Source organism: Scylla paramamosain, chromosome 44, assembly GCF_035594125.1.
Source record: "Scylla paramamosain isolate STU-SP2022 chromosome 44, ASM3559412v1, whole genome shotgun sequence".
Classification (NCBI taxonomy): domain Eukaryota; kingdom Metazoa; phylum Arthropoda; class Malacostraca; order Decapoda; family Portunidae; genus Scylla; species Scylla paramamosain.
In genome coordinates this window covers 922318-950014 of record NC_087194.1, presented here as the reverse complement: position 1 = coordinate 950014, position 27697 = coordinate 922318, and the positions used below count along the sequence as shown (strand labels likewise).

The 27697-nt window shown below is 42.1% G+C and overlaps 3 protein-coding genes across 12 annotated transcripts; 2 read left to right on the top strand and 1 right to left on the bottom strand.

The window, feature by feature from the left end:
- Positions 1 to 1244: 1244 nt before the first annotated feature.
- On the top strand, positions 1245 to 7908 carry LOC135093891 (ninjurin-1-like). Of its 5 annotated transcripts, XM_063993547.1 has the most exons (6): positions 1254 to 1352; positions 2562 to 2648; positions 4285 to 4401; positions 4934 to 5120; positions 6660 to 6848; positions 7588 to 7908. In XM_063993547.1, exons 3-6 carry the CDS (start codon positions 4310 to 4312, stop codon positions 7840 to 7842), a joined length of 723 nt encoding a protein of 240 aa, XP_063849617.1. In that variant the 5' UTR covers positions 1254 to 1352; positions 2562 to 2648; positions 4285 to 4309; the 3' UTR covers positions 7843 to 7908. The 5 variants fall into 5 exon arrangements, with proteins under 5 accessions (XP_063849614.1, XP_063849619.1, XP_063849617.1 ...); XM_063993544.1 differs by lacking the exon at positions 2562 to 2648 and having other exon boundaries at positions 1245 to 1352; positions 7588 to 7907; XM_063993549.1 differs by lacking the exon at positions 2562 to 2648 and having other exon boundaries at positions 1245 to 1352; positions 4934 to 5051; positions 7588 to 7906.
- A 278-nt stretch (positions 7909 to 8186) lies between these two features.
- LOC135093887 (zinc finger protein OZF-like) lies at positions 8187 to 27192 on the top strand. Of its 5 annotated transcripts, XM_063993536.1 has the most exons (4): positions 8187 to 13636; positions 20718 to 20853; positions 22633 to 22780; positions 22971 to 27192. In XM_063993536.1, the coding sequence occupies exon 4, from the start codon at positions 23178 to 23180 to the stop codon at positions 24279 to 24281; it is 1104 nt and encodes a 367-aa protein (XP_063849606.1). In that variant the 5' UTR covers positions 8187 to 13636; positions 20718 to 20853; positions 22633 to 22780; positions 22971 to 23177; the 3' UTR covers positions 24282 to 27192. The 5 variants fall into 5 exon arrangements, with proteins under 5 accessions (XP_063849606.1, XP_063849607.1, XP_063849604.1 ...); XM_063993537.1 differs by lacking the exon at positions 20718 to 20853; XM_063993534.1 differs by lacking the exon at positions 8187 to 13636 and having other exon boundaries at positions 18370 to 20853.
- LOC135093890 (trypsin alpha-3-like) lies at positions 13659 to 20983 on the bottom strand. Of its 2 annotated transcripts, none has more exons than XM_063993543.1 (6): positions 20846 to 20983; positions 15825 to 16015; positions 15394 to 15564; positions 14565 to 14702; positions 14174 to 14323; positions 13659 to 14087 (listed from the first exon to the last, which is right to left on the bottom strand). In XM_063993543.1, the coding sequence occupies exons 2-6, from the start codon at positions 15912 to 15914 to the stop codon at positions 13953 to 13955; spliced, it is 684 nt and encodes a 227-aa protein (XP_063849613.1). In that variant the 5' UTR covers positions 15915 to 16015; positions 20846 to 20983; the 3' UTR covers positions 13659 to 13952. The 2 variants fall into 2 exon arrangements, with proteins under 2 accessions (XP_063849613.1, XP_063849612.1); XM_063993542.1 differs by lacking the exon at positions 20846 to 20983 and adding an exon at positions 16579 to 16714.
- Positions 27193 to 27697: the final 505 nt, after the last annotated feature.

Below are 27697 nucleotides of genomic sequence, written 5' to 3'. Positions count from 1 at the left end.
GAGGAAAAGGAGGAGAGGGAAGAGGAGGAGGAGACAAGAGGAGCGGCGGAGGAGAAGGAATAGAAGAAGGCGGAGAGGGAACAACAACAACAACAACAACAACAACAACAACAACAACAACAACAACAACTGCAATAAATTCTTTTTCTTCTTCTTTATTGTCTTTTCTTCTTCCTACATTTTATAATTTTGCATAATAGTACTTTTCAAAACAATTTTTTTCAATAAGGAGATCCTTAGGTCAATGCTCCCAGATCTACAGAAATTTGCTTGAAATATACCTAAATACAGATAGGTCTACAGAAATCTGGAGATACTTAAGATGAATTTTTGTCTGTGGCGTAGAAAATAAGATTAACATTTATTATCTGTAGTGTAGCAAAAAAAATCGTCAGATCTGATGAAATATGTTTGTAATCTATTGAAATTTAGAGAGAACTGATAAAATATTAAACTGACGAAAATGCGGAATAACACAAAAATATTGCCAGATATGCGTGAATACTGTGAAAATCGATTAAATTGAGAGATAAAGAAAGACTTAATTATTAAAATATAGGTTATATTAATATATACAACTTCTGATTTTACTTAATTATACAGAGAGATCTACAAAAATGATGATAAATTTATGAAAATATCTAGATCAATAAAACTACAGATAGATCTACAGAAATATTGATAGAGCTACAAAAATCATTAGAAAACTACAGAAAATATGGTTATTTGTTTATATTAGGTTAGATTAAATTAGATTAAGAGAAGCGCCATACTAACACTTCCAAAGATAGATTGTTCAATATTATGGAATTAATTATATATTTTAAGGAGCCTCTCTCTCTCTCTCTCTCTCTCTCTCTCTCTCTCTCTCTCTCTCTCTCTCTCTCTCTCTCTCTCTCTCTCTCTTTTTTGCCATGTCTATGTTCCTTACCACGTGAAGAAATAAAGAAGATTAAATTAAATCTGAATTTATTATCACTAAATTTTTGGGAGCGCTCTCTGTCTCTGTCTCTCTCTCTCTCTCTCTCTCTCTCTCTCTCTCTCTCTCTCTCTCTCTCTCTCTCTCTCTCTCTCTCTCTCTCTCTCTCTCTCTCTCTCTCTCTCTCAAATAACACGTAATAGAGAAAGATAGGTATTAAGAAAAAAAAAATCTCCTGAAATTTATATCCAATCTACAGAAAATTCGCGTTAAAATCTCCCGAAATTTAACATGAGCCTCCCGGAAATTCTGGAGCACCATCTGGCAACACTGGCCGCGTCTTGAGAGTGCGGGTTGTCAACTTGTGGTGCTTATCTTTGTTTTCCTCCGGTTCAGGTGTTGTAGGGGCTCACAGGTGTGACAGGGAGCGCAGGTGAGAGGCGGAGGGAGAGCAGGTGTGGTGGAGAGGTGAGGTAATGGAGAAAAAAAATGAAATATTGGAGAAAAATTAAGTGGAAAGAGTGATTCACGGTTTCCAGGAAAGTGGTTGGTGACTTTTAGTGAATCCGGTCACGGGTGTGGCTTTGAGTAGTGACAGTGCGTGTGTGAATGAGGGTTAAGGGGCTTGTGAAGTTGTACTGAGGTCAGGTGAGTGTTACCCCTTTAAATAATACGTGTCTTTGTACCTGTTTCCCTGTGTCCAGATTTTTAGTTCATTTGACGCTCCCGGTGAATTTTATACAGCAAGTGCGGATAATTTTTTCCTTAGCGAGAGAGAGAGAGAGAGAGAGATTGTCATTGTTTTACGAATATGTACTTTTCTTTTTTCCTTATATTTTCTGCGCATTTCTTTGGTAAATTAATGAAAATGGAGCTGGATTTTAAGTTTCGAAATGTTTGTCAAGTTCAGATTACATTAGTTAGGTTAGGTAATGTTAGGTTAGGTCAGGTCAAGTTAAGTTAAGCAAGGTCAGTTCAGATGAGGTTAGGTAATGTTAGGTTAGGTTAAGTTAAGCAAGGTCAGTTCAGATGAGGTTAGGTAATGTTAGGTTAAGTTAGGTCAGGTCAAGTTAAGCAAGGTCAGTTCAGATGAGGTTAGGTAATGTTAGGTTAGGTCAAGTTAAGCAAGGTCAGTTCAGATGAGGTTAGGTAATGTTAGGTTAGGTTAAGTTAAGCAAGGTCAGTTCAGATGAGGTTTGGAAATGTTATGTCATGTTAATTTAGGTCAAGTTAATTAAGGTCAAATTAGGTCACTAGGTCATATTATTTTAGGTCAAGTTAAATAAGTTAGGTCATGTTATGATAGGTCACATTAAACAAAGTCAGATTAGGTTAGATTCAGTCAAATAACTACTGTACTGAACTAACTGGCACTGGCACTGGCACTGGAGGCACTTTCTGGGGTGTAGCAAAGCAGTGTTGCCAAGGCAGTGTTGCACATCTAATACACTAGCCACATTTGTCATTCCCTTAACAAAGACACCAGGAAAAGACCAGAAATTGAGAACCCAGTGAAGGTAAGCGTTAAGTTAGGTTAGGTATAGGTTAGGTTAGGTTAGGCTGTATAGACTGGACTTGTGTATAGACTGAACTGGAGAGGTGTGGCTGCATTAGAAGATTTAAATAACACTAATGAGTACAGGATAAAGAAACCATTGCAAGAAACGAGGAAAATATTACGTTTTATTGAAGTTAACGAAACCAGGTTGTTAACAAGGCCGTTGGAAAGGTAAGAGCGAGTGTGGGAGTGTTTAAGTGTTTTAGCTGAAGTGCGTTTATTAATGTTCCCACCAGGGGCTGATGGGGCTAAGTGTGTGTGTGTGTTTGTGTGTGTCTGTGTGTGTGGTGCCTTGTCTGACCTGCCCTGTGTTGGATTACCAGCTTGATAAATAGATAGATAGATAGATTACTAAGATAGTTCCGCTGATAATAATGTAGCAAAATAATACCATCCCAACTATTTAACACCAGTAGATAAATAACACCAAAATATCCAGTGCAAAAAAAAAATCGCCACAAAATAATTATCGCGTAGAAATTAAAAGGATGCAGTTTTCCGAAAAATTCACAAAGGGGATTGGCTGAAGTGGAGGAGGACAGGAAGAGACATAGGAAAGAAAAAAAAAGTGACAGACAGAAGTGGTGCCAGGAAGTGGTTGTGATGAAAGTTACTGGGATTTTTGGTGACCTTATCCTCGTCATTCTATTTATTTATGTATTCTTATGTGTACAAGTGGCGTGTGTGGTCGAGGGCAACAAAGGGTGTGGAAAAAAGGCCCACTGAGGTGCCAGTCCCTAAAAAAAGGTCAGAAGGTAATGAAAATTGAAGGATAAGTGTCTGGAAACCTCCCTTGTGTAAGAGTTCAAGTCACAGGAAGGAGGAAATACAGAAGCAGGCAGGGAGTTCCAGAGTGTACCAGGAAAATGTTTGAATATTTGAGAATACTGGTTAACTCTTGAAGCAGAGAGGTTGACACGGAAAGGAGAAAGCACAGAAGCAGGCAGGGAGTTCCAGAGTGTACCAGGAGAAGGGATGAATCCATTAGAGAGGTGGACAGAATAGGGGTGAGAGAAAGCAGTCTTGTGCAGTGAGGCCGTGGGAGGAGGGGAGGCATTTGGCAAACCTGCATCTATTTTTAGTGTTGCCAGCATCCACTCTGTCAGTCTCCCAGCAGAAAGAGGAGTCATCATGTAGTGACAAGACAAAATAGACAAAATATCACAAGTTTTTTATAATCTTAACCTAATAATGTGCCAAACTTGCATTTATTTTGAGTGTTGCCGGCACCCACTCCTGTCAGTCTGTGTCAGGAAGTGAAGTGTGTGTGTGTCTGTTGATCCCTCTTAGCTGTTCTATGTCACAGCCTCCAGGTTAGCTGTCCAGTGTCTCCTCAGGGCAGGGTGGTGGTACTTGCTGAAACCTCTCAGTGACTGGTTGTCTAGCCAAGTAAACTCACTGATAAAATTTGAAAAGAATACAAGAAAATGACAATAACAATAATATGTGCTGTAGAAGTTCTTTAGCTAGCAGAAAATGTATGATTGTAGTAATAATTGTTAATAATGATGAACTTAATAGCATTAGTAACGAAATGAACTAGTTGTGAAGTGAATGAGACACTGAGAAGAACAAAATAACCCAAAAGTTTAGAGAAATACCTATAGCAACATGTAGAAACAGTAATAATCTTAATAATAATAAACTTAATTGCCTTAGTAACCAAATGAACTTATTGTGAAGTCAAGGAGCCAAACATAAGAACCCAAACATTGAGAGAAACACCAGTAGCAATATATAGAACCAATATTTATTAGCACACACATACTAGGAGCGTTACCAATTAATAACAATAATTTGCTTTCAGATTACCTTACATGTGAATCGAATATATGCCTCGGGAGTTACGAAGACGACCAACCATGAGCAACACCGAACTGGCACCCATCGCTGACACTCGGGAGACGGAGGCCGAGGAATTTGGGTACGGAAGGGAGTAGAAGAGACGAGAAAGAGACGAGGGGTGGCTCAGAGGGCAGGATAAGGAGAGGAAAGGAACGGAAGGGGTTCAGGAGGGGGTGCAAACTGAGAGTAGTGGATGATATTAGCACGAACCCCCTGTGGATGTTGTTAGGGGTTTTCAAGGGTGTTTTTTGTGAGGTTAATTGTAGTGAAGAGGTTTTGGTGGGAGGTTATGTGAAGGTAGGGAAGAATCTGCCTGGAAAATAGGGAGAAGGAAGTTATTATGAGGAAAAAGAATGGAAGGAAAAACAAAAGAAATCAGGAAGAGGAAAAATGAAAGGTTATGTCAAAATGGGACAGGGAAATAGGGGAAAAAAAAAAAAACAAGAGAAAACTGACAGATAGAAGGAAAATAGGAAAGAACTGAGCAGGGGAAAAAAAATAAGCAAAACAAATGAAAAAAAATGACAGGTAGAAGGAAATTAAATAAGAAATAATTGAGCAGAAAAAAAAAGGAAAAAAAAAACAAAAAAACACTTTCCTATTTCCCGCAGACCGAACCATCATCCAATAGAATCCGAAGATGACGGCATTGATGAAGGCTTTGGCATCACTCCCCCGACCAATGGGGTGCCCCGGCGTTCCCCCCACCCCGGGACCTATACCCCCACGGTACACACCCAGCCCCATCCCCAGCCCCACCCCCAGCCACACCCCCCTCACCACGGCAGCGGCAAGCCTGTAGGTCATCGTAGGTCACCGTTGACTTGACCTATTACCTGTTGACTTGTTGTTGTTGTTGTTGTTGTTGTTGTTGTTTCATGCCAGACTTTCCTATTTATTTGTTTGTTTGTTTGTTTGTTTGTTTTTCATCTTGCTGATTCTCTTGCTTTTTTTCTTTTTGTTTTTGTTTTTTTCCTGCAAGATTTGATTATTTTGTTTTTTTCTTGTTTTTTTATTCTTTCCTGTTTCCCTGCTCAATTTGCTTATTTTCTTGTTTTTTTTTCTTTATTTTTTGCTATTTTATTCTTTTCCTGCTAATTTTATTTTTTTTATTTATTTTCTTGTTTTTTTTCAAATTTTCCTGTTTTTTTCCTCTTTTCATTGTTCTGTTTAATTTTTCTTACTTTTCCCTCATTTTTTGTCTGATTCTCCTCTTTTCCTGATTATTTTTAGTTATTTTCTTTGTTTTTTTCCCTGTTTTTCCTGGTAGGTTTGATTTTTTTTTAGCTTATTTCTTGGCTCACTTTCTTATTTTCCTGCCAGACTTGTTTTTCCTTTTTCCTCTCATATTCTTCATCAATTTTCTTGTCACATTTTTTGCCTATTTCTCTCGTTGCTAACTCAAATTACCCTGTTAAATATTTATGGCTTATTTTCACGTCAGAATCTTTTCCTCTGATCCTACCAGACTTTCATTTTTCCCTGCCAGATTTGTGTTTCCCTTCCTCTTTCCTTTTTTTTTTTTTTTTCCTGTTGACTGACAGACTGACACACTCCCAGCTCTTGTTATTGTTTACCTAGTGGCTCTGGACAGCCCCTCTTACTCTTGAAGTGCACTCTCTCTCTCTCTTACTGTTAGAGAGAGAGTGGGGTTTGGACTGCCGGCTGCTGCTGCTGCTGCTGCTGCTGTTGTTATTCTTGCTGCTTATATATGAAGTATTAACCAGTTCTTTACTTCAAGGTATTTCCAAAACTTCCCGTGAATTTTGTGTTATTGGTCACTACAGCTTAAAGATAATTTGCTGGTGAATAAATGTTGATTGAGAATTGGCAACAGAAAATATTAGTTAAAAAGAAATTATGTATTATTGACTAGAATTATGTAAATGAGGTGATTTATTTATTTATTTTTTTGAGTTAGTGAATAGTTAGTTACAGATGATTGATGAAGGATTGGTAACAGAAAATATTATGAAAAACATCTGTTATTGGTAAAAAAAAAATTAAGTCATGTACTTTATCTTATCACTAAAAGGAACTTAACCAAAACAAATCCTGACATTTTTAGAGTAAGAATTAAACTTTATAAAAATAACAAAATGCTTTATAAAGAGTATTAAAGAATTAAAAATCATATACACAAAAAGGATTAATCTTACTTTATCTTATCACTAAAAGGAACTTAACCAAAACAAACCCTGACATTTTTAGAGTAAGAATTAAACTTTATAAAAATAACAAAAACAACAAATAAAATCATATACAAAAAAAAGGATTAATCTCACCTTATCTTATCACTAAAAGGAACCTAACCAAAACAAACCCTGGCATTTATAGGGTAGGCGGCCCTTGGATGTGAACTTGTATGCCACCAAGAAGACCGTGGCACAGGGCATGATGGACCTGGCACTGCTGACTGCCAATGCCAACCAGCTACGTTATGTTCTGGAGTCTGGCAAGTTTGGGAATCCCGGTGCCAACTATTATATCAGTCTCACCCTCATTGGCCTCAGTATTGCCATGCAGGTAAGGTTAGGTTAGGTTAGGTTAGGTTAGGTTGGGTTAGGTTAGGTTAGGTTAGGTTAGGTTAGGTTGGGTTAGGTTAGGTTAGGTTAGGTTAGGTTAGGTTAGGTTGGGTTAGGTTAGGTTAGGTTGGGTTAGGTTAGGTTAGGTTGGGTTAGGTTAGGTTGGGTTAGGTTAGGTTGGGTTAGGTTAGGTTGGGTTAGGTTAGGTTGGGTTGGGTTAGGTTAGGTTGGGTTAGGTTAGGTTGGGTTAGGTTAGGTTAGGTTAGGTTGGGTTAGGTTAGGTTAGGTTGGGTTAGGTTAGGTTGGGTTAGGTTGGGTTAGGTTAGGTTAGGTTAGGTTGGGTTAGGTAAGGTTAGGTTAGGTTGGGTTAGGTTGGGTTAGGTTAGGTTAGGTTAGGTTAGGTTAGGTTAGGTTGGGTTAGGTTAGGTTAGGTTAGGTTGGGTTAGGTTGGGTTAGGTTAGGTTAGGTTAGGTTGGGTTAGGTTAGGTTGGGTTAGGTTAGGTTAGGTTGGGTTAGGTTGGGTTAGGTTAGGTTGGGTTGGGTTGGGTTGGTTTAGTTTGGTTAGGTTAGGTTAGGTTTAGCTAGGTTAAGGGGTAAGGCAGAGGTGGTTCATGTGCATTGTTAATTTAGATTAGGATAAGTTTGGATTAGGTTAAGCTAGGATAAGGTAAGGTTAGGATAAGCAAGTCAACCATACCTACCTTTACAACACCCTTCATTAACCTAACCTTCCCTTACAGCTGATAATCGGAGTGGCACTGATCTTCCTAGGGCGCTACAACGTGTCGAGGGAACATCACGCACAGAAAGCCGACAAGCTCAACAACTGGGTGGTGCTTGGCGTCTTCATAATTACCGTCATTAATGTGTTCATCTCGTCCTTCTCCATTGAGCCCTTCCATGGCGTTGACCCCGTTTTGTTAAGGAAAGCAATGGACACTAAGATGCCTCCAGCTGATGTCACCGAAAGGATCACTAACATTGATGGTCTCTGAGGGGTCACAGAAGGGGTCACAGGAGGGGGTCACAGGAGGGGTTACAGGAGGGGTCACAGGAGGGAGTCACAGGAGGGGGTCACAGGAAGGTTTACAGGAGGGGGTCACAGGAGGGGTCACAGGAGGGGTTACAGGAGGGGTTACAGGAGGGGGTCACAGGAAGGTTTACAGGATGGGGTCACAGGAGGGGTTACAGGAGGGGGTCACAGGAGGGGGTCACAGGAGGGATCACAGGAGGGGTGTCACAGGAGGGGTTACAGGATGGGTCACAGGAGGGGTGTCACAGGAGAGGGTTACAGGATGGGTCACAGGAGGGGGTCACAGGAGGGATCACAGGAGGGGTGTCACAGGAGGGGTTACAGGATGGGTCACAGGAGGGGTCACAGGAGGGGGTCACAGGAGAGGGTCACAGAAGTTGGTCAGTAGCCTCGTTAACTTCACAAAAACCGGACCAACTTCACTATTACCCGTTAAAGTGTTCAGTAACCTTGTTAATCTTATAAAAACACCCTTGAAAGCCTGACCAACTTCACTATTACCTGTTAAAGTGTTCAGCAGCCTTGTTAAGCTTATAAAAACACCCTTGAGAACCTGACCAACTCCACTACAGGCTGTTAAAGTGTTCAGCAGCCTTGTTAAGCTTATAAAAACACCCTTGAAAGCCTGACCAACTTCACTATTACCTGTTAAAGTGTTCAGCAGCCTTGTTAAGCTTATAAAAACACCCTTGAGAACCTGATCAACTCCACTACAGGCTGTTAAAAGTAGCCATAGAAACACCAAGCAGCACAGGCTGCCAGCTGAGGGTTTAAATGCCTTGGAATCTTGAAAACAGCCATTTAAACACTGAACACAGACCATGGTAAAGAATTTAAAACACTATAGAATCTTCTGTAGAGGGAAATGTTAAGGGAGGTGAACCACAGAGGCTATAAGTGACATAAATCTTCAGAAACACAAAAGAAAAGACATGAAAGATGCAGGTCAAAGGTTAAAGTGCAAATATTAACTAGATTCTCATTGTTTTTTCTCAACCGTTTGTTTGTTTTGGTGCTTCGTTACATGCCATATTGCGCCTTAAGAGTCTACACCTCTCTTGCAAATCTTTCTTTCCTTCTCTTCTTGTTTTAGTCCCTCATGTTTCTCTCCCTGATGTCGTTTTCCTTTGTGTCTTTTCTGCATCTCTCTTTATCTCTCTCTCCCCAAGTTTTATTTTGCTTTTGTTCTTATTTGTCGTAGCATTTGTTTCCGAGTCAAAGTTGCTCATTTTCCCACCAAGATTTGCCTTCCTGCCATTATTTTACAGCCAAGTGTCAATATTATGGTTTTCCGCAGTCGCTAATACTTTATCATTTATTGTTTGTTGTGGTGTTAGTCCCCATGGCAGACATGTTTGTTGTAATGCCAAGGTTTACCTGGAAAGAGCTCTCGTTTTCTGTATCCAGGTCTGAATTTTATTGTTTTATTGATCTGTTAACAGTTCCCGGTGATACGTTTGTTGTGATGTTTGTTTCCGAGCCTGACTTGCTTATTTTGCCAATGATTCTTGCCATTTTTCTATATCTAGTTCCCAATATTGTGATTTTTTTATTCAAGCGTTACTGGAGTTTGGTTCCGTTTGTTGTGGCGTTTGTTTCCGAGCCAGACTTGCTTATTGTACCACCAATTCTTCCTGCTTATCAATATCCGTCTCAATATTGTGATTTTTTATTCAAGCGTTAGCAGTGTTTAATCCTGTTTGTTGTGGCATTTGTTTCCGAGCAAGACTTCCTTATTGTACCACCAAATAGTGTCTATCCGCCTGTCTGTCTGGCAAAAGCTGCAGGGTTGCTTATGCCTTCAGTAGAATATTAAGTCTATAGCTTTAAGAAGCTTTGTATGGAGCCTCAAGGAAACACATAAATTGATCTGAATATGGGATGCATTAGGAAGGAGAGCCAGTATGGGAGTGGAAGGCATGAGTGAGTGATGGGAGGTAGTAAACAAACTGAGGGTGGGATAAGTTAGCTATGAGAATTAAAGAAGTGGAAGAGATAGTGAAAAGTAGAAAGATGGAAGGTGGATTGAGTTTGAGATGAGAGGTAAACAAACTGAGGGTGGGATAAGTTAGCTATGAGAAGTAAAGAAGTGCAAGAGATAGTGAAAAGTAGAAAGATGGAAGGTGGAATGAGTGAGAGCTATGAGAATTAAAGAAGTGGAAGAGATAGTGAAAAGTAGAAAGATGGAAGGTGGATTGAGAGAGATGAGAGGTAAACAAACTGAAGGTGGGATAAGTTAGCTATGAGAATTAAAGAAGTGGAAGAGATAGTGAAAAATAGAAAGATGGAAGGTGGATTGAGTGAGAGATGAGAGGTGGTAAACAAACTCAAGGTAGAATAAGTTAGCTGTTTGTTGACATTGGGAAGTTAATCCAGATAGAACACTCACTCATGCACCTTACACTGTCATCCCTCCCCTACACTGTCAAGCCACTACGCTCATGCCACCGGTGAGGTCAAGATTATCAAGGTCAGAGTGAAATTAGATTAGCCCTGATTGACCTGTGCTGCTGTTGTGACCTTTTGTGGTTGTTTTGTCAGGTCAACGCACAAACGCACAAACGCCTTTTCAAAACTGGCGTCATTATTGTTATTATTATTGTTGTTTTATTTGATCTTCCCGGTGTCTCTCTGAAGTGGTGTTTGTTTGCCTTGTAATCTCTATTTCAGCATTGCTCATTACTGTTTGTGTATGTAGATGGATAATTAACTTACAAATAACTACACTCACAAAATTTTTCAAAGGAATGTGTGAAATTAGATGTTTACCTTACATTTTTCGCCATTACTCATTATTTACGCTGTCTTAGTATATATATATAGATAAGTATTTATAACCAGTAGTGTAGTTGCCTAAGAATAACTGGCCTTAGAGATTTTAAAGGAAATTCACAAGACACAGGTTCTCAAATGTGTTGCTCGGACCTTAGGAAACAAGACGTGTGTTTGTGTGTGTGTGTTGTTTCCCACCTGTCCCACATGCCCCCTACTGTGTGTTTCAGTGAGGGGCTGGGAAAGCTCTCTAGGACACACCTGCGTTGCCTCATTTCCTGTGGTGGGGGTTAGGAGGAGGAGGGGGGAAGATATGGTAACAGAATAACAGATACACGCAGGGACTCCTCTCTTCTTCTCCTTCACAGCTTATCTTTGTGGTTTTCTACTGTTTTTTTTCTGCTGTTTTGTCCTGCTTCCTTTTGTGTGTGTTTGTGTTGCCTCGTATCCTGTAGTGGCGGGTACACACAGTCCTCTCTTCCTCTTCTTCTTCACAGCTTGCCTTTGTGTTTTCTCTGTCTATGTTTTTTCCATTGTTTCTTAATTTTTCCTGGTGTGTGCGTATGTGTGTGCGTGCCTCATTTCCTGTAACGTTAGAAGGAGATCTGGTAACAAGACAACATTTACAAAGTCACTCCTCTTATCCTCCTCTTCTTCTTCACAGCTTATCTTTATGACTTCCTACTAGTTTTTCATTTTTTTCCTGCTTCCCTGTCACAGTTTTTAGTTTCTTCAGTTGTGTTGTCGGTACGTGCATTTTACGAGCCAGCTGCTGCTTGTTGTCATGTGGAAAGCCCTTTTTGGTGAGGTTACTGTGGTCATGATGACTGTTTCCTGTTTTGAAGTGTGAGGAGAGAGAGTGTAGCGGTCAAATTATGCTCTATTTTATACTCTTAACATACATCATGACACTGAGTTTCTGGAGTCACTGAAGTTAAGTTAATGGAAATAAGGTGCTTTTGAGAGTAGCAGTTATTGACAGATTTCTTGTACATGTGAGTATCTGTTGCTTTAGACATGTAACGAGAGGTTAAAGTGTTTAGATTGAGGCTTCCCTTGCAGGAGTTTCCATCACTCAGAACTTCCTGAAAGAGATAGAAGTTGTATTTTTTTAAATTTCCATTTATTCATTTATTTGTTTGCTCCGCAGCGTTCCCAACAAAAGTTTGTGATTTGGAAAAGACGTTTAAATGGTACTCTATATTTTAAACTTTTATATACAAGCCAGAAGAAAATAAAGATGTATTTTTGTTAGCTTATAGGTCAGGTTAATCTGCTGTGCCTTTGGGATGTGTCTGTTACTGCACCACATAACCAACACCACTGCTGGTTACTTGCTGTCCACTTCACACACTGTCAGGCGCCATTCTCCACAAATATCTTGAAAACAAACATTTGGATCACTGTGATACTTCGACACTGCTTGTTTGACGCTGTCCCTTGATTTACAACACAACAGTTTTTGCCAAGTGTTTCGTAAAGGCAAGGCTAAGTTCACTCTCGACTCTTGTCTTTGAACGTGAAGCTGGTAAGAGCCGAGGAGACACTGAGACGTAGATGTTATGCGGAAAGGGGATATGGGGTAGGAGGAAGGCAGGGAGGGAGGGAGACAAAGATGGGGGTGCAGGGAGAGGTACTGGATTAATACACTTCACTACCCTCTCCAAATATCTACTCAGTTCTTGCCAGCTTCACCCACAGAGCTCTTCAGATCCCTTAATGAAATATTAGACAAAGCTCATGGGGTCATAAATTAGAGGACGGTTTCAAATGAGCTGTGCCAGAAACATACAGGGACTGCCACATGTAGGCCTGGTGGATTCTTGCAGTTTCCCTTTTGTTCGTATGCTCTAAAAATGTCATAGTGATTTAAGTGTTTGTTTACAAGATATTAGCAAAAAACAACACCTCATGATTTGAAATGAAGAGTAGGATGGTAGATCAAGATGTGGTAGTGAGGTAGGATGGTAGATTAAGGTGTGGTAGCAAGGCAGGGTGGTAGATTAGTGTTAGTGTTAGAGTGATAGGTTAAGATGTGCTAACAAGGTAGGGTAGGTGACCAAATGTAGGAAAGTAATAGTGTTTTCTGCATTATTTATCTGTTAGTTGCTTATTCTTGTAGTCTCTTTAAAAAAAAAATTCAACTTGTTTTATTTCATGCATATAATTGTTTTTTAGTGTTTTAAATTTATATAATTATTTTAAATCTGCTATATAACCTATTTTGAATCTATATATAATCTATTTGAAATCTATATAATTATTTTAAAAGCTATATTACCTATTTTCAATCCCTATAGTCATTTTCTTTCCACCTTCTCTAGTGCAAAATATTACAAACTTCTCTTTAAAATCTACACAAGTATCCCTAAATCTATACTATTATCATTTTCTTTATCTTCAGTAACTTCCAATCTTTCCTAATGCTAAGAATACTTTAAACTGAATCTCTATAACACTTCCTGCCTTCAGTGATATAAGAAGTGCATTAACTCAAATTGTAGATCTAAATAGCTTTTCTTACTACCTTCTGTGATGTCATAAATGAACTTTTAATATTTTGACTTTGTTTGATTCTGTGACTGTACCCTACCAGACTGAGTGACCTGTGAGGGCAGGGGGTAATGGGTGAAAGAGTGGTGGTGAGTGGCTGTGAGTGGGATGGGAGGTGAGTGAATAAGTGGGAGGAATGTCAGTTTGTTGCTGGGTGGAAGGAAAGGGGATGTGTCACTGGGGAGGTGGATGAGTGGATGGGTGGAAGGAATGTGGGTATCTTACTGTAGTCTTACTTGTTCCCTTGTCCAATAATAAACCTAATTATTCCTTGTCCAGGCTGCCTCTTAACAGATGCTAAGTGTTGTCAGGATAACAGTGACAGCAGCCTGGTGTGTTGTCAGATGCTGTGCTCAGCTGAACAATGCATGCCAGGCTGTGTGAGGCATCGACCAGCCTGCCCAAGACATGACGAGTGTGACAGACAGCAGGTAAGAGAGACAATGCTTTCCTAGTGGATGTTTATTGATGTTCGGTTCCATTATAGTGCCAGCGAGGGGTTGGTGGTTGAGTTTGTTGAGTTCTTTATATAAAACACCAACAGTTATGCAAAGTTGTCAGGGTTTGGTGGTTTGAAGAGAGGCTAAAGAACTGAAAATTAAATGCACTTGGGCACTTGCAAATCAATTTTCTGATTGTAAACTAAAGCATTAAGTGGACAGGCACCACACAGTCCTCTGCAGTGTTTGGCAGGTGTGACACGGCTATGATGTCTTGTGCCGGCAACACACAGCAGCAGCAGCAGCATTACAGCTTCATGCCTGCGCAGTACACCCCATCCTGTGTGTTCTCCTTGATCCACGAGAGGTAGCTGTTTACACGGGTGTAGATGCCTGGGTAGTTGGGAGCAGCACAGCCGTAGCCCCAGCTGACCACACCGATCTTGTGGCACGTAGACACCATTAGTATTTGGCCTAGGACGGTGAAATTATGTAGTTACCCCTCCACCAAAGTAAGCCAGACCTCACCTGATCGTAGTTGTTGCCTCTGTCCTTGAAGACGAGAGGACCTCCGGAGTCACCCTGGCAGGAGTCCTTGCCTGGGGCGGAGGCACACAGCATGGAGCTGACGATGGAGCTGGTCCCATAGCTGGCCTGGCAGTTACTGTTCTTCAGCACCTGCACCACCAAGGCTCATTACTACCCCATAGACCAGCACCTGCACCACCAGCACCCTTTCAGACCACTTAGATCACCACCAAATACTAACACCTCTGTATTTCAACCACCATTACCACCAGCACCCCTTCAGACCCCTTAGACCGTAACTGTGCCATGGCGAGTAGCAAAATTCCTGGAGCCAACTGTACATCTGCAATATACTATAGTGGAGAGAGACAGTGGTACAATTGAGCCTCACCACAACATCCACCTCCCTGAGAGAACTGGGAGAGGAGCCGCCTGAGGAAGTGGTGCCCCAGCCAGTCACTGTAGCTGTCTTGCCGGCATACAGGGGCCTGGGGGGAGGCATGCACACTGGGAGGACGGTAGAAGACATCTGCAGGCATGGAGGAAAGTCAGGTTAAGAGAGAAAGAAAAGGAGACCAAGAAAACAAGATGGTAGTGAAGAAAAGGAAGGTTGAGAGGAAGAGAGAAAGAATTATTATTACAACTGGTACTTCTACTATTAAAGACTTCTATGCGGATGTTATTGGGAAAACTCTGATGCAGTATAAGAATTGTGTGAAAGAAAATAATGAATAGAATGAAATAAACGCAAAACTGGTGGCCCATTTTGACTGCATAGAAAAGTGTTCATCTTCAGGTGCTAAGGAAAAGCAGACACACACACACGCACACACACACAGTTTTGCATTGTGATCACTCAAGGTTATTCGAGGTCAGAGTTTCGTCACTAGTACATGTATCAGTAGTTAAGATGTTGGTAGTGTTAGTAGTGTTAGTTACAGAGGTGGTAATAGTTGTAGATGTTGTAGTGTTACAGAGGTGGTATTGTTGATATTAATTGTAGCCATAGAAGTGAAGGTAGGGTAGTCTACATGATGTAAACTCACTCCACTTACCTTAACATTCACTCCACCAGTAAGAAGTTTATGTGGAGTTCTACTGTGTCATGAAGTTTTCTTTTTGTATGTTGTGAAGCTCTTTGTATATTTGCCAAGGACGAACAGCATTAACCTCACAACCATAAGAGGAAACAACATGACCAACACAGCCGTCAGATTTACCGTGACAGGGGAGGACAGCTTCAGGAGGGAGATGTCGTTCTCCTCTGACTGAGACTGGTAGTTCGGATGGTTGATGATTGTGGACACGGAGCGAACGACAACATTTGTCTCGCTGCTCATGTACAGGTCGTGTTCTGCCAGTCTCACCGTGATCTCACTTGCCCTGAAGTCCTGTGAGTGGGGAGGATACCATTCAACACTTTTATCAGCACAGGAACTGGGAATCATGAAAACACACTAGAAAATCCTCAATAATTTCCACTAGAATTTTGAACCGTGATTTCCCCTGCTGAACTGCCACTAGAATCATGAAAAAACACTTGAAAACCCAGCAACTTCCATGACACCCTGTTAAACTGTCACTGGATTCATTAAAAAACATTTGAAGAAACCCCAGTGACTCCCATTTAGGCTCAAAGGCTTGGACATACCACAGTGCAGTGGGCGGCAGTGAGGATGTAGCGGTCATTGATAAGAGAACCACCACAGAACTGCTGGTTGCCGTAGAGGAGAGCTACCATCCAGGGCCACTCATTCACTCCTGTCTCCTGGCCCCCGACAATTCTAGACGGTGCCTTCTGACCACAGCGGCAGCTAGTATCAAAGTTAACACGAGGCTCGGCTGTTGAGAGAAAACAGGGGGAGGTTAGAGTGAGAAGAGAGAGTGAAGGAGTGATTGATTGACTTCCACTTAAACACATTTGAAAAGCCCATTAACTTCTACTAAGGCCTGTTCAACTGTTCCTAGAATCATGAAAACACTCTTGAAAACCCAGTCAGTTATTGACGATAAGGGAACAGAAGATGATGAAGATGGAAGAAAAATCAAGATAAGCAATGAAGGAAAAAGGAAAAGAAGACAATGAGGAAATAAGAAGAGAGGATGAAGAAGGTGAATGAATAGGGTAAGAGTGGCAGTAGAAATTATCTATTATGTCACTTCTGTATCTGTTTGTAAAGAGAGGGAGACATTAGAGAGACAGATGGGAGTGAGAGAAAGTAATTAACCTTGAGAGGAAGAGATAAAAGAAAAACACTAAGAAAATGAAATGGTAGTGAGGGAAAAGAAGCTTGGGAGGAAGAAAAAAAGAAAAAGACAAGAAAACAAGATAGACAAAGTACTTAAGCTTGAGAGGAAGAGAGAAAGAAAAAAAAAAAAAGAAAACCACAGGAATTGCTACTAACGGTGAGTAAAAGGGACAGAGGTGTTAGTGGGATGGGAAGGGAGAGCCAGAGAGCCCACCACCATCACCACCACCACCATCAGGAGCCTTGGGAAGCACAGAGGAAGAGCCATGGCTGTCGTCGCCGCCTTGCCTCGCTGTGCTATCCCCACCTCCTCTGCATCCTTATATACTAATCTTCTGGCTCTCCCATGCCACTTGTGTTGACAGTCTCTCAATAAACCTCATCAGTGTTTTATCCTGGGGTTTGTGTGAGAGTCTATATTTGAAGTCGGGAAATTTACACTTCTTCTCTTCGGTGTATCGGTATGCTCAACTGCCTCACTCAAAGGGATGTTGACATGTCTCCACACACTTGTACAGAGTGTTACTAAGAGGAGAATAGCTTAATGAACCATACATGTGGCTTCAGTTACTGTATAATTTTGAAGGACTCACATCACCGTCCTCCAAGATTTCAATGTAGCTCTTCTTGAGTAAGTTTGACAAGTCCTGATGGTGTTGTCATCACTTGACTTGGTTTACTTGGCTCGAGCAGGTACTCTTGGGTTTTCCAGGGTGTTTTTGTGGTTCTAGTGATAGTTTTGCAGGCTCTGATGGATTTCTGTAGGGGTTTCAAAGTGATATCATGATTCTTGTGATAGTTTAACAGGGTATAAGAAAAGTTGTGGTTTCTAAGAGTGTTTTCTTGATTCTGGTGGTTTTACAGATAGCGTTAATTACTGGAGTCTTCAAGGTAATATTGTGATTCAGTTGATAGCTTGACAGACTCAGTGGCTGAGCCAGGCGGGTCACCAAGGCGAAGAAACACCACGTCCACACACTCCACACACTCCACATTGCAGGAGGTGGGAGGCAGAGCTGGCAGTTTTCTTTCTCTTAAAATCATACATTACAAACTATATGCATTCACTGTCACTGTCTTGGCTTGAAACTACACATGACTGATTGGCAATGAGATGATTTGACGCTTGCTTATTTATTATGTTATTTGCTTGATTTAGTCTATATTTGACTGTATTATATCATTCATTTATCACACAAACTTTATTTCACCATTATAGTGTTAAATATTTATCATGCAACCTTTATTCATCATTCCATACTAGTGTTATTTATTTATGATTCAGTCTGCATTTCACTTATCATATTATTCCTTCATATACAGGCTTTAATTAACTTTCCAATGGCACAATATTTCCTTTGCATGTTTGTCTATTGCTCATCTTTCTGACTCATTCATTCCTGCCCTGCCTGTGTGTATTCATCTCTCTAACCAATTAATGCTTGTCCTGCTTTCTGTATGTGTTAATCACCTATCTAGCCAGTTCATTTCTACCTTACCTTTGTGGAATGTGTGTGTGTGTGTGTGTGTGTGTGTGTGTGTGTGTGTGTGTGTGTGTGTGCAAACTTTCAAGAGGCAGGAAAGGCATACAGTTTATTGGTTCCTTGTTGTTTGCCTTACATCACATCACTTGTGGGGCCTTGAATGAACAGCACAGGTGTACGCCACACACACCTGTCCATAGGCAGTACTCGTTAATCTGTATTGGGTTAGGCAAATAAGGTGTATATGTGAGTTTTTTTTTATTTATTTATTTATTTTATTTATTTATTTATTTATTTATCTATTATTATTATTTGTGTGTGTGTGTGTGTGTGTATGTGTGTGTGTGTTTTATTCCTGGACATGATCTGAAATTCCATAACTTATGTGGTGTCTAATTAGGTAGGTACTTATTATTATTATTATTATTATTATTATTATTATTATTATTATTATTATTATTATTACTGACAGTAGCCCCTTTTCTGTTCCCTCCTACTTTCTCTATCCTCATTTTCGATCCAAAGCTGGATGCTGCGTTTATGTGCGCAATGACTTAACCAGCTCTCGTGCCCACGCTCTTGAATCTTCCGAGTTTTTCACCATCTGGCTACTACTACAGAGTCACTCTCATACTAAATTTATCTGTGCTGTATACCTCTCACCTAACTCCTCTGATTATAAGAAATTCTTTGACTACTTAACTTCCAAAGTGGAGCACATTCTGACCCTCTTCCCTTTTGCAGAGATCTCTTTTCTTGGAGACTTCAATGTTCACCACCAGCTTTGGCTTTCCTCTCCCTTCACTGACCATCCTGGTGAACTAGCCTACAACTTTGCTATCCTCCATGACCTAGAGCAATTGGTGCAACACCCTACTCGTATTCCTGACCGTCTTGGAGATACGCCCAACATTCTTGACCTTTTCCTGACCTCTAATCCTGCTTATGCTGTCACCCTTTCTTCTCCGTTGGGCTCCTCCGATCACAATCTCATATCTATATCTTGTCCTATCGCTCCAATCCCTCCTCAGGATCCCCCTAAGCGAAGGTGCCTCTGGCGTTTTGCCTCTGCTAGTTGGGAGGACCTGAGGAGGTATTTTGCTGATTTTCCTTGGAATGACTACTGCTTCCGTGTCAGAGACCCGTCTTTGTGTGCTGAGCGCATAACAGAGGTGATAGTGTCTGGCATGGAGGCATGGAGGATTCTCCTAAATCTATTAACAGTGGTGTTCCTCAGGGTTCTGTCCTGTCACCCACTCTCTTCTTATTATTCATTAATGATCTTCTAAACCAAACTTGTCCTATCCACTCCTACGCTGATGATACCACCCTGCACTTTTCCACGTCTTTTCATAGACATCCAACCCTTCAGGAAGTAAACATATCACGCAGGGAAGCCACAGAACGCTTGACTTCTGATCTTTCTAAAATTTCTGATTGGGGCAGAGCAAACTTGGTATTGTTCAATGCTTCAAAAACTCGATTTCTTCATCTATCAACTCGACACAACCTTCCAAACAACTATTCCCTCTTTTTTTTCTCACCCCCCCCAGCTGCTAACTCTGTACAAGGGCCTTATCCGTCCATGTATGGAGCATGCTTCACATGTCTGGGGGGGTTCCACTCATACTGCTCTTCTAGACAGGGTTGAATCAAGAGCTTTTCGTCTCATCAACTCCTCTCCTCTAACTGACTGTCTTCAGCCTCTCTCTCACCGCCGAAATGTTGCATATCTAGCTGTCTTCTACCGCTATTTTCATTCTAACTGCTCTTCTGATCTTGCTAACTGCATGCCTCCCTTCTTTCCGCGGCCTCGCTGCACAAGACTTTCTTCTTTCTCTCACCCCTATTCTGTCCACCTCTCTAACGCAAGAGTTAACCAGTATTCTCAATCATTCATCCCTTTCTCTGGTAAACTCTGGAACTCCCTGTCTGCTTCTGTATTTCCACCTTCCTATGACTTGAATTCCTTCAAGAGGGAGGCTTCAAGACACTTATTCATCAATTTTTGACCACTGCTTTGATCCTTTTATAGGACTAGCATTTCAGTGGGTATTTTTTTTATTAGATTTTTGTTGCCCTTGGCCAGTGTCCTTCCTACATAAAAAAAAAAGACAGACGGACTGATAGATGGATAGATAAATGAGTGGATACATGAATAGACAGATGAATTGATAAATAGATAAATAGACGGATAAATAGAACGATAGATGGATAAATAACTGATAGATAAATAGAAAGATGGAGAAATAGATGGATAAATATATAGATAGATAAACAGATAAACATATAGATAGACAGAGAGGAGGAAAACCAGCTTTAGACAGCAGCTCGTTAAAAAAAGTAAGCTTGAAATGTATATAACAGCGGGAAATAAGACAGTGAGGAGGGGGAGAGGGAGGTTAACTTCTCTAGTACAGCTATACATGACTACCACTCTTACCTAACACCGCAAGCTAGACAGGAGGAAGAAAAGCAGCGCCGGAGCGATATAAAGAAGGATAAGTGAGAATATATAGGTTACGAGGCAGCGGGAAGACTGGAGATGCGAGAGAGGTTATATAATTTCTCTAGTACATTACTACACCTATGCTAATACTCCTAACACTGCAAGCTAGACAGGAGGAAAAGTAGCGTGAGAGCGGTATAGTGAAGGATAAGGGTTGATATATAGGAGTATGGAGCAGCGGGAGGCCAGCAGGAGGGGAGAGGGAGGGGGCGACGGGCGCGCCTCCTCGCGGGGAACAACCTTCATAGCTGCTCCTGTTACTGAAGTGGTCACGTAGCGCCTCTCCTTCCCTCCCTGTGAAGCCTCCAGGACGTGTAGAATCCCCGGCATTAAGGAATCAACAGTGTGCAAGCAGGACAGGGCGGCGTGCAGGCTGTGCAGGTCAGGGGAAGACAAAAGAAGAGGAGGAGGAGGACTTTTGAGAACCTGCCTGGCGAGGTAATGATGGTGGTGGTAGTGGTGGTGGTCTTCCCTTCTCATTACTCCTATTTTTTGTCCTTCCCTGGGGATCATGAGGCTGGTGGGAGGTACTGGCGGGTACTTAAGACTCTTTTCCACCCGTGCTGCCCTTCAGGTATCCAATGGAGTCGTTTAACTGAAATAAATCGAGGAAAATATCTTCCGTCTTCCCCATTTCCTGTCCACCCGTCTTGCTCACACGCTATTCATTGCGTTATTTAACCCGTTTCTAACCTTCCCCTGTTATTGTGAAGGTGATGGGAGGTGCTGGGGGATAATGGAGGGCCTATATCACCTGTAGCGTGGTTGAATTGCCCCGTGGATTAATGAAAACAAGGAAAATGTGGAAAAAAAACATCTGGTCGACCTGTTTCCTGTCTGCCAGTCCTCTCCCGCTGTCTTGACTGCATGATTATCCCGGTTATTTAATTCCCCGGTGAAAGGGAAAGTAAAGGGAGGTTATAGGGAATAAGTGAGTATCTGTATAAGTAGTGTCATAGTTAAGACTCCCTGTATGATTATTAAATGGTGAAATGTGAATAAAAGGCAGCTGTCAGAGGTGCTTCCTGCGTCCTTCCCTTCTTCCTGTGCCTCCCCACAACTTCAGTATTGCCTCCTTTGCCTCCCTGCCACACTAGCCCCTGTCATGGGTTTATTTCAAGGCTGTTCATACCCTTACCCTTCCTTCCTCAGGGCTAGGTGATTAGGAGAAGATTTTAAGGGTGTTTGACGTATGGGAGGAAGGAGGTGGGTTGTGAGGTGACCTGGATAGACGAGTAAGGTCAGACAGTGAGGGAGTTGCCTTTCACTTTTGGTTTTCCTCCTGGTAAGTGCTTATCCTCTGCTAATGGGGGGTAGACAGGGCTGTGTTGGGCAAGGGGGAGTGATGGAGGAGGATTTAATTGTTTCTAGTGGTGTAGGATTAGTTATTTGAAGGTGTTGTGGGTCTTGTGAGGTGTTAGTGGGGTGTCGTGAAGTGTTAGAGGGGTGTTGTTAGTTGTTAGTGGGGTGTTGCTAGTTGTTAGTGGGGTTTTGTGAGGTGTTAGGTTTTCTTAGGTGTTTCTGGGTAGGTTTTGTTAGTTGTTAGTGGGGTATTGTTAGGTGTTAGTGGGTGTAGTTGGGTGTTAGTGAGATGTTGTTAGTTAGTGGGGTTTGTGAGGTTTTAGTAGGATTTCTCATGTGTTTTTGGGTTTTGTTAGTTGTTAGTAGGGTGTTGTTAACGAGCAGGTGTGGAGGTACACATGGAATCAAGGGAACAGTGATTCGTTAGGCATTGTAATATTTCTTCCTGTACATATTTAACTAATGCATTTAGCTGATGAACCGGTTTTTTTACGTAGCCTTTTAATCAATCATGTCTTAGCAAATATGTATAGAATGTAAGATTAAGGGGTGTATCCTAAAACACTTCTGTCTGCACCTCCACTTGCTGAAGGCCTTTAGGGTGTTTTTATGGTTCTAGTGATAGATTAACAAGTTTAGGTTATTTTTATGGTTCTAGTGATAGATTAACAAGTTTAGGGTATTTTTATGGTTCTAGTGATAGATTAACAAGTTTAGGATGTTTTTATAATTATAGTGATAGATTAACAAGTTTTTTTTATATAATTAACAGAAGCATTCTTCCCATTATTAATTTCTGCTTTTTTTTAAATTATATAAAAACGATCCTTTAGTTAATTTGTTCAGCCATTTTAATTATAAACCTGATTTTTTTTGCTTAAGTACAATTATAGAAATGTGACCATCTCTCCTCAGGTGTCATAGAGTGGGCAGATTGTGGATCACCAAGACACAGCAAAACAACACAGCACCAGACGTTCTCGACAGTTAGACTCACCTGCAGTTTTGAGGTGACTGACTAATGAGGCTCCCTATGCTTGCAGGACAGTAATAATTAAAACAAGTAAGTGTCTCCATCATGGGAGTTCTCTCTAGTGTATTTGTCTTGAGATACATCTTTAGTTCTCAAACATGTGCTTCATGTGAATGTGATACAGCAGAGGTCAAGTGCTTTAACAGGAAGAATATTTGCCACATTGTGTCGGCCCTTCCTGGCTCTCCTGTCGCTCATCACGTCTTCACCTCTGTTCCAGGCGCCGAAGTGACTCATCCTTGCCGCTCCCTGACGCAGGACACGCGCTCAGGCTCCTAGGAATTATTGTGCAAAACGGTCCAGTGCATCCCTCAGCATTTTTCCCTCCCTCGTAACCTTTCCTCACCCCTGTACCCCTTCCTTTACTTACCTGTACGCACCCCCCTTCCCCGAGACACTGGCGCACCCCGTGGCAGACTGTGTGGCCATGGAGGTCATCCTGCCGCCCGGCAACATGGGCGGCTGGGAACAGCACCACCACCACCAGCCACAACAACAACAACCGCCGCCTCCGCCTCCACCACAACGACAACCACAGCAGCAGCCGCAGCAGCAGCCACAGCAGCAACCACAGCAGCAGCCACAGCAGCAGCAGCAGCAGCAGCAGCAGCAGCAGCAGCAACCACAGCAGCAGCAGCAGCAGCAGCAGCAACAGCAGCCACAGCAGGATCAGGACCAGTCCCGTGCCGTGCTGGGGGCAGCAATACTGCACTGTGACTACTGTGGGGAGGAGCTGTACAGCCACGTGGTGCATGCCTGCAGGAAGGCCTTCAAGTGTGCCGAGTGTGGCAAGGGGTTCAGCCACAAGAGTGCCCTCACCAAGCACGAGTTCACCCACACAGGCATCAAGAACTTCCAGTGCCTGGAGTGTGGGGAAAGGTTTGCCCAGAAGAGCAACCTGGTGCGCCATGGCCTCACCCACAACACCAACAGGCGGTTTGAGTGCATCGAGTGCGGCGACAAGTTCACCCAGAAGAGCAACCTGACGCGGCACAAGTTGACGCACTCCAGCGTCAAGAACTTCCAGTGTCAGCAGTGCGGGGAGCGGTTCACCCAGAAGAGTAACCTTACAAGACACGCGCTCACCCACTCCACCTTCAAGAGATTCCACTGCCAGGAGTGTGGCGAAAAGTTTACGCAGAAGAGCAACCTCAACAGACACATGCTGACCCATAACAGCGTCAAGAACTTTGAGTGCGAGCAGTGCAGGGAGAGGTTCACCCAGAAGAGCAATCTGAACCGACACATGCTGACGCACAGCAACATAAAAAACTTTGAATGCCTGGAGTGCGGGGAGCGGTTCGCCCAGAAGAGCAACCTAAACACGCACACCCTCGCCCACGCCGGGGTGAAGAAGTTCGAGTGCGAAGTGTGTGGCAAACTGTTCAGCCTGAAGCACAGCCTGACCAACCACGCCCTCATTCATACCGGTGCTAAAGATTATCAGTGCGGAGTGTGCGAGAAGAGGTTCACCCTCAAGAGGTACCTCAGCAGACACATGCAGACACACAAACCTGAGAAAAAGGAATGAATGTCAACCGTGTGGGACCAGGTGCCGCAGCGGGAGACCACCGCTCCGGCTGAGCACACTGTCGCCCACACAAGTGACGCAAACCTTCAGCTCCTAGACTGGGGAAGTTTTTGGGGGAATTTTGAATACAACTTCAATCACACCGGGTAAGGATGACAGTGTGTGGACGGGGAGAAGCGCTGCACACACTCACCACTCCTCTGTGTACCTCCGTTGTGCCCTCGCTCCCTGCACTCCGTGGCGTCGGTACTTAGTAACCGAAACACCTTGTTGGGAGACGTCACAACGCAACAAGCAGCACGGTCTCTAGCACCACTGCCACTGTTCTCTTGAATATTCCATGTAGGTAGTTAATGAAGTCCTAATAACTATCAGTGTCCAGATTTGCTTGCACTGAGACAATGTACCAGAGACAACGGATTCACTGACAGTAGCCACTCCCACTTACAATTGGTTTGTGAAGTTTAGAGAACGTTTATACACAAGTAGCGTCGTAGGGACCGCCAGAATTGCTGTCTTGTTTTCTAATAATCTGTACCTCCCCCAAAGTTCCCTCTTCAGACCCTCAAATAGTTTCCAGTTCCCTGACAGAATATTTATGTAGAGGTGAGTGTGTTAAGTGCAGAGGGCAGTGTTGGGTGTGGCTGCTATGTATGTATAGAATAATGTTAGGGTGTGATTGTTTGTTATACTCCAGTCACCATCGCAAGACCACAATGACCTAGACTAACTTGCCTCCTCCTGGTGATTCAACCCAGCCATTCCTGTAAATTTAGTTCCCCCCCTTATTGATGATGTGAATTTGGTTACTTTGTTGATTCCTGTATGTTAAAGATTGATAGGTGTGATAGATTGATACTAGGGTGTGTGTGTGTGTGTGTGTGTGTGTGTGTGTGTGTGTGTGTGTGTGTGTGTGTGTGTGTGTGTGTGTGTGTGTGTGTGTGTGTGTGTGTGTCTAATCTTATCATTACTTGTTCACATTTAAATTATTACTGAAGCTCTCTACTCACACACACACACACACACACACACACACACACACATACACACAAATACATTACAAATTTAATTATTGTTATTATTCTGTGATTAAGATCTAGGAAGAAATTTTAACTATTGGACTTCATCTACCTAAGTCAGAGCAGATGTGGCAGAGGGGAAGGATTGAATGTAATGTAAGTGCAATGGGACTCTGTGTGGCTTAGAGACAAGAGCAGGTCAGAGTTTGTGGTCTTGTGGTGATGGCAAGAGTATAGTTCATCATTCAGCCCAGTAATAGTGGAAAAGATTTGTTGAGACTATTATTATTGGGAAGTGGAAGAGGAAATGTGGCTTGATAAGTGGGCGATTTCTTGCACGAAGGAAATAACACCGATTTCTCAGCCCATGTTTCCTCCTCTGCTTTCCAACTTGTCACCTTCATGCGTTAATACTTTCATCATCATATTCATGTTGTGACAAATTTGGTTGGTTTCTTTGCTTTGTTTAATGTTTTCTTTACTGCTTTCTCTTCACTGACTAGCTACAGTTGTCACATTCAGACGTCATTATTTTCATCATCATCACATTCATAATTATGGTGAAGTTGGTTTCTTTCATTACTTTATTTAATGTTTACTTTAGTGAGTTGAGTGGTGGTGGCAGCAAGAGCACAGGAATGAAGTTGATTCCTTATGACTTTAAGACTCCTGAAGGAGTCTTAAAGCAAAACTAGTCTGGAATAAACTTCTCTCCTGTGGCCTTGTTTCCACCACCACTGGGTTCCATGTGTCCTGAAAGTGTCACAATGTTTACTTTCACGTTTGTGTTTGTCTGAAAAAGTCGGACGTCTTATTTACGTTTCCACGCCCTCGGAGGTTAACTCTGGCGGCTCTTACGTTCCACTCACCCGTGTGGCAGTGGCCTAAGGAGGGCCCCCAGGGATTCAAGGCTTGGGCCGAGCATCCGTCTTGCACTTGTAAATGTGTTGCACTCTGCCGCGTTAACGGCCGAGGGCGTGCGTGTTGGTTTTGTACACTTTTGGCTAGTTTATTCTCAAGTAGGAAACGAAAGGTAGCTGGTTCCAAGAATGTATAATTTATAAAAGAGTGAATACCTAGGATGTCCAGCTGTGGCCAGAACTGGTGTCAGGACCTCATCAACTTTTCTTTCACTGGATCAAGGTAATGCTTCCTGTTTTCGTTCAGTTCACCTTACGCGTCCCCACTGACCAAACACTGGAGCCCTTGACGTCACTTCTGGCCTCTGCTGTACATGCAGTAATGGTTATGTTAAGACTGTAAAGAGGTGATACCCACCCCTTATGGATGTAGTACATATACTAAAGGGTTCATCCCCTTTAAGAAAGTATATATATATTATAGATTTAATATTACAAAGATGACCCCAGGGCATGTCTGATTATACATATTTAAATATATTCCTTCCAGGTCATATTTGCCTCGTAATCTTCATAAAATTAGTATTTTAAGGAGGAGTTACAACTTTTTCGAGTCTTTATAATTAAAACACCCTTGACTGTTCTGTGTCTCATTCCGACTGACAACAAACAACACAAGACAAGACGAGAGGCTAACACGTCACCACATGTGTGGATGCAACGCTATCTCGTTACACGGCACTTCAGTGTTGATGCGTACTGTTACTGACACTGTAAATTTTGGCTCGTCCATCATGGTATGGAAGAGACAAGGAATGAATATTGTATGTACACAGTGAGACTTGTATTTAGAGGTGTGTGTGTGTGTGTGTGTGTGTGTGTGTGTGTGTGTGTGTGTGTGTGTAGACCAGGCCCTGTTTTGAATATGATACAAGTTAGACTAAGGGTTCCGTGGGGATTGGTCAAGTGTATATATAATAATGGAGATGCATACCTATGATGTATAGTGTAAATAAAGGCATTCTAGAAGTACCTGCATCTATGTATTAACCCAAAGAGTGAGGCGGCTCACACACAGACACACAGACTACAGTGAGCAAAGAAGTGAGACAGTGATAATACCCAGGAGGAAGCACAAGTATATCTCTATCATCAGAATATCAAGAGAGAGAATACAGGCAAGGCTTCACTGAATGTATTACCACCACCACCACCACCACTACACTCCCTTGCCCTGCCAACACACCAGTACCATTAGTGCAATGATGACAAGGCTTCAATTGGACTATTACCACCACTACTACACTTCCTTGTCCTGCCAACACACCAATACTGTAACTTCCTTGCCTTGCTAACACACAAGTACTGTCAACTCTTTATCTGCTAGTGAATGACACCTGCTTTTTTAATGTAAGAGCACTGGTCATGGGCAACAAAACCAGAAAAATGCCCACCGAGATGCCAGTCCCGAAATGCTACAAATGTCACAAAAATTAAAGGATAAGTGTCTTGAAGCTTGAAAAACTGTGGCCTTAAT